At 45.2% G+C, this 6,000-nt stretch overlaps 1 protein-coding gene across 12 annotated transcripts in view; it reads right to left on the bottom strand.

Moving 5' to 3' along the window:
* Nucleotides 1-4,462, bottom strand: part of LOC131269799 (histone acetyltransferase p300) — a 24,213-nt gene extending 19,751 nt beyond the window's left edge. For 5 of the 12 annotated variants that reach the window (XM_058272316.1, XM_058272326.1, XM_058272327.1 and 2 more), the window contains exons 1-2: nucleotides 3,955-4,202; nucleotides 1,364-2,354 (exon numbers count right to left, since the gene is read on the bottom strand). In XM_058272316.1, coding sequence (XP_058128299.1) covers nucleotides 1,364-1,424 — 61 coding nt within the window. In that variant the 5' untranslated portion in view covers nucleotides 1,425-2,354; nucleotides 3,955-4,202. The other 7 variants (XM_058272323.1, XM_058272317.1, XM_058272319.1 and 4 more) reach the window with 7 other exon arrangements.
* Between the last annotated feature and the right edge of the window lie 1,538 nt (nucleotides 4,463-6,000).

Genomic DNA, 6,000 nt, shown 5'->3' with positions numbered 1-6,000 from the left:
TTGTTTATTGAAACAAAAAATCGATTCTACTGTGAAAATGAGTCCTTTTTCTGACTGAATTTCTCGTGGAAAGCGTGAATGTGGTCGACACACTCTCGCTCTCTCTCTCTCTCCACATCGAAAGCGAGCAACATGGAACGATGATAGAGAAACAATAAAAAATTGCGTACCTCGAACCCAACAAGGAAAAACGCACCACTACACGCATACACGCGTGCGGAGGAGCCCGCTGACGATGTCAAAAGGCGGGCGCTCAACCGGAATCGAAACCCGATGCACTCACCGACCAACAAACATACACGCACGCACGCACACACATACAAGCGCGCGCGCGCGCACACACAACATGGAGAAAGAACTATGCTGCGACTAGCGATGATGATGATGCTGGTGCCTCTGCGAGGCCCGCGGTTGTTGGTTTTTGGTTTGCATTTTCCTTCGGTGTAAGAAGGGAAACTCTTCGGCCATCCGGAACCCAGCACTCGGATTGGGGACGGATTTTAACCGGTGGAAAATCCTCCAGCCAGCTTCCCTAAAAGCCTACCCAAAAGTCATTCTCATCAATCAGACTTTCGTGGTCGTTGTGGTCGTGTGTTGTGCATGTGTGTGCGCGACGGCATTTTCCATCACCATACACAAACACACGCGCGGTCGCGTGCACACATACACCACCGGAGAGCGCGGACTTGTACCGAGACTGTGGGCTTATTTTATTTACACATTTATTCCTTCGCTTTTCCTAGCCGGAAAAGGGAAAACCTCTCGGATGTGCGTGTTGCAAAAAAGGATTTCTTTCTTCCTTCGACCGTTCGTCCAACCAGCCTTCTCTCGCGTAGTGAGTGTGTGTGTTTGTGGAGCTGTGCGTATGCGTGTTTGTATATGCGTTTGTGGCTCCAAAACGCGCCTGCTTCGATCGAGATACCGATGATATGCATGCATTCCTCCAGCAGCGCACGGGAGCTGCAGTTTTCCCGGCCACAACGAACCTTTGGCACATCTCTCGTTCGGATCGAGGGGAGGGTCACACTTTGGAAGGATCACTTTACCTCTCGACAACAAACTGGCCCGAAAACAAACGTGCCCCACACACAACAAACAGCATCACACGCACAGCGAACAACAATAATGGCACAGCCTACACACCACGGCGAAGAGATCTCGGCGCATGCTTTCGAGCACGAAGCAAACTGTGCAGACCCAGGACGCGAGTAGGATCCGTCGCCAAAACAAAGATCGCCGTAGATCGGAGCAACATTTTCGCATTCTTTGCGGACTGATACACTTGGCCCGGCTTGCACTGGCCCTTGTTTTTCGAATGTGTGTCCTAAGAAGGAGGGGGTGGTGGCTGGCTAATGATGCTTACCTGACGATACATCTCGCACCTTCGCCCGCTTCAGCGGCGGTTCCTCCATGTGATCCGCCATGGCTTTTCACTCGTCGTATTTTGATAGGAGCGTCGCCAACCGCACGCCGCCAAGCACGGATCAGTACTGTGTGTGGCACGACGGCCGGCAGTGCAATTGCAGTGCCGCACCGGGAACGCCTGGGACACGACACAACACACACACACACACTCTCACGCGGCGGGCGCGACGTTGTGGATTGTTGATGATGACGACGAAGATGATGATGATGACGACGACGACGTTGGCGACGAGAACAATTGCACTGCACCCGCGAACCGGAGGAAGCTTGGTGTTTTGGGGTGGGTAAGAGGGTGGGGCAGGAAGGAGAAGGGTGGCGGCTGGACTGACAGTGCGTGCGTCTGTTTATTGCTGACTACGGGTTGGTTGGAGAATGCATGATGCTGATGCAGATGATTGATATCGACGTCGTAACCTTCTGCACACACTCATGACGCTGCTGCTGCTGCTGCTGCACTTTTACACTTCTGCACTTGCACTTTTCTTTTCTTTTCTCTGCTTGTCGGACTGCACTTTCTCTATCCCGCCTCCCCTCTCTCTCTTTCTCTCTCTCTCTTACCAAGCGCGCGATACTCCCTTGGACAACTTCTTCCTTTGCGTTTAAGCTTAAGACCCCCGGTTTGCTGCTGCTCCTGCTGCTTCTCTTTCTCTCTCGCTCTCTTTCTCTTGTGCTACACCACTCCTCCAGGTCGCCAGTTCTTTTACTATTATTATTATTTACGTTTGCTTATTACTCGAGGAAAATAAAACCGAAATACTGCACACAATCACGACACGATCACATCTCGCCAGACGCTTCGCTGCTGGTCGCTGGTTCTTAACCGGTACACGCCGCGCGCCACGGAATGATTGTTTCTTATCATCATCCTCCTCCTCATCGTGTTTCACTTGGCATTGCCCGCGTGCGCTATTGCTGCTCTTGCACAATCCCTGTTGGATATACACACAGACACACACACATACAGATTATTGGCAAAATGTTTTCAAACTCCAGCCCCACTGGGAGGTTGGGTATGGTTTAAATTTATCGTATCTGCTACCCGACCACCAACTGGCAGGGAACCTTTGCTAACGATCGGCGAGATGCCGATGCGATCGACATACAAGCGCGAAAGAAACCAAAAAAAAAACCAATCGATGTTAACAAAAAAGAAAAAAAACACAAGCGATGCGGTGATAACAAACCCTCAAACGCTCATAGAGAACCAAAAACCCCGAAAAAAAAATCCCTACCAGTTGGTGACACGAAAGATCGTTTTACGCGCGCTTCTGTGATTTGAAAACTTTTCCCTCATTTCCAGCAATCAAGCATATTCAAATGGATTACTGGACAAATAAGAAATGCACTGACTCATTCGACGTGTATAAACAGCTGACTTCAATTTTTAACAGGCAACATTTAAATGACACCCAATAGCGGTTTTCGTCCGAAAAAAAAACAAATTGAAAAAGACTGTTAAAAAATAAGAGACTGCTTTCTGTTTCAATCAGTGTTAATTTTTAAAATACAGAAAAAGATAAAAAATACTACAAGCTTCAAAACTCAATGTTGAAGCTTGCGTCCACAACAGCTCCGCCGACAACAACAAAAAACCAATACACCACAGCTCCAATAAATAGCTGAAGAGACAAACTCGGCATCGAGTCCGGTGCTCCCGGATGGTTCGCTGAGTCCGGACACTGATAAACATTATCAAACGTTGTGTGTGGCTTTTGTATAGGGAGCAAATAAAAACAACTCCAAAAAGCCCGTAAAACAGTACGGATGACGATCGATCGGGAAGCAAAATAACGCCGAGCGCAACAAAAACAGACAACGGTTTGTGGTGTGTCCCGTCCCGAAACGCGGGTCTCCGGGTTCGTGGTTCGTCGCTCGATGAACATCTTTCCGTCACAAAAATCCTCGCGTCTCTCGGGCGCACATGGGGGGTTTAGAGTCAGCGAACGCTGCCTGAGCCCGCGCTCGTGAAAGCGACTGGACGTTTTTAAAACACTTCCTTTCCGATTTGCGGCTGGCACAAGCCATTGTTTAAAAGTACATTATGTCGCGCGCGCTGCACGCACAGGCAGGCAGGCGCTGGCCCGAAATGGAGAGAAATAAGGAAAGAAAAATTTAAAAGCCAGCAAGTGTATTGGTGCCGCGCGAAAAAAGGACCCACGGAAAAGCTGCAGCCGAAAAACGAACCTTTTAGATTATTTCAAACGCACTCGTCGAATTTTCTCCACACGATTCGGCTGCACATTACTTAACATATTATGTTCCTATTCCTAGCCATCCAAAAGGTAAAACCCAGCTGGCCGATCCTCACGCAACCGTCAAAAAGTAATGCTTCGCCTTCAACTTGATCAATGAAAAATGATCGCTTTATCAATGAACAAACTCGGATGGGCAATTTTACGAACACTTTGTGTAGCGACGCGAATGTGACAGCGTACGCGTCCTATAATGAGTTGCCATCTCGAACTGTTGGTGCCGACTGGCTTGAGTTCATACGCTGGTTTATATACTCGCGAACCAACACTACTCTACCGCTTAGGACCGCACTGTACGTCTCGCTACAATGGCCGACTTTTGCTGGTGTGTTGCGACGGGCACTCCGAAAAACGAGCACATCTTCAATCGTCTTTTGGTCGACAATTGTCCACGAAACACGGCCATATTACATTTTCTACGCAAAACTGTACACTTAAAAAAAATTTATTGCTTATCTAAACCGCACAATTATTCGCAGAAATCGAATAATTTTGAGAATTAAGCTTAACAGGAAAACTTCTCAGTCTAACCACGATAAGTCAAAATGGCGGCTGGTCTTATAAGCCAACCCTCCTCTAAGCTTGTCAAGAAAATGTCTGGTAGGAATATTTTTTACTTCAACGCTGATTGGTAAAAAGCTGTTCACGTGACCTCGAGCGCAGTTCGACACACGGACGTGTGGGGGCGCTGACTAGCTCGAGCGCTACCCCTGCAGCGCTGGACGCACCAATCATGGGCGATCGAAACTGAATATTTCGATTAACTGCCTGTTTGGTTCACCGCAACCATCGACGAGCGGTCTATGATTTGGAGTAAAATCCACCGTGGCACATTTTAGGCACAGCACTTTACACTTGTCATCGAACTGTCCAGCCCCGGACGGGTACCCTGCACGAGCCACCTAGTTTGGGTTGTATCCTGCAATCGACGCCATCTTGGCACTATCTACGATCGATGAAGGATGAACGATTTCACTTTTCAAAATATGAAAATTATTTCGAAAAGAATACCAATTTGTCATGCGAAAATGTATTCTGAAGTTTTAATACAACTTTGCAAAGCAATAAAATGGTCCATATGTCATAAAGTGGAAGCCGTAATTTCTTTTTTTCAGCACGACTAGACTCGTATAAAGCTTATACCAAATTCACATTGGACTATTGTCAATTCATAAACGTCATTCGTGGGCATTGTCAGACGCTATAAAAAAAAATTGCAAATAACAAAGACGAACGCTCTTCCAGATGGAAATCGATGCAAAAGTGTGTTAGAACCGTACATTTTGTACAATTTAGTGTACTCAAGAATATAGTTATGCAATTTGCTACAAAACTATCGTGCGCTAAAGATTAACTTTTTTATCCTTCGGTATTGTTGCTTTGGCTTGGGTCGTATACGTAATAGTGTTGTATAAATCGGAATCGGATTCATCATGGAACGTTTCGGATCTGATTTGATAGAGATATTTCGCTCCATTTTTTGCCTCCCAGACGAAATGTAGCAATTTTACATTGGGATTTTTCTTTCGAAGAAAAAAATGATCTAATGTAAATAAGCTCATATAGTTCGCCAAGTATCTTTCTGTGCTTGGACAAGTGATTTACTCTTTCTTTCACGTTCCCAAAATTGTGATAAAACACAATATAAAATAATTGCGGAGTTGACTCCTTTATTGTTAGTTTATTTTCACTAGATTAGAATGTCCTCAATTTAGTTCAGAAAACAACAGATCACAATCTGGAATCTGTAAATAATATACTTACCCACCTCTAGCTCAAAGCACCAGGCGTTCAAAGAGCAAAAATGCAATTAAAAGTAGTATTTATTCGTTTAAATTGTTGCAAACATTTTTCATTTAAAGTAAAATTGATGTTTAGAAAATCAGGTGAAAATTACATAAAAAATGGCATTTGACAAATTTTAACATGACAATGACAAACTGAATCAAATATTCTGATCACAAAAATACTAGATGAAACCGGGTATTGATCGCATTTACTCCAGTGGAGAATTCAATCAGAATTCTATAAATCGAGCCATCGAGGGTGCCGCTCCATCGCATACGACTTTTTCACCTTGCATACAGTGTCCAGAGATGCGTCATCCTTTCCGTAGCAGAACGTAAATCGAATCTGCGTTGAATTTTAAGATGTCTAAATCGACTTGTTTTCTCTAAATTCTTTTGAAAATACAGACGGAAAAAAAATTCGGATGACAGAGTTGGTGAAACTGTGCTATCCCTACGCATGCGATGCTGCCCTGCTTCTTTCGTTATTCAATATGACGAAGTTAACTTTTTTACGGTAATTCTACATTCATTTT

The sequence above is a fragment of the Anopheles coustani genome, chromosome X (genome assembly GCF_943734705.1).
Source record: "Anopheles coustani chromosome X, idAnoCousDA_361_x.2, whole genome shotgun sequence".
Classification (NCBI taxonomy): Eukaryota; Metazoa; Arthropoda; class Insecta; order Diptera; family Culicidae; genus Anopheles; species Anopheles coustani.
Note: the sequence above shows the minus strand (reverse complement) of the source record. Positions and strands in the feature narration are given on the sequence as shown.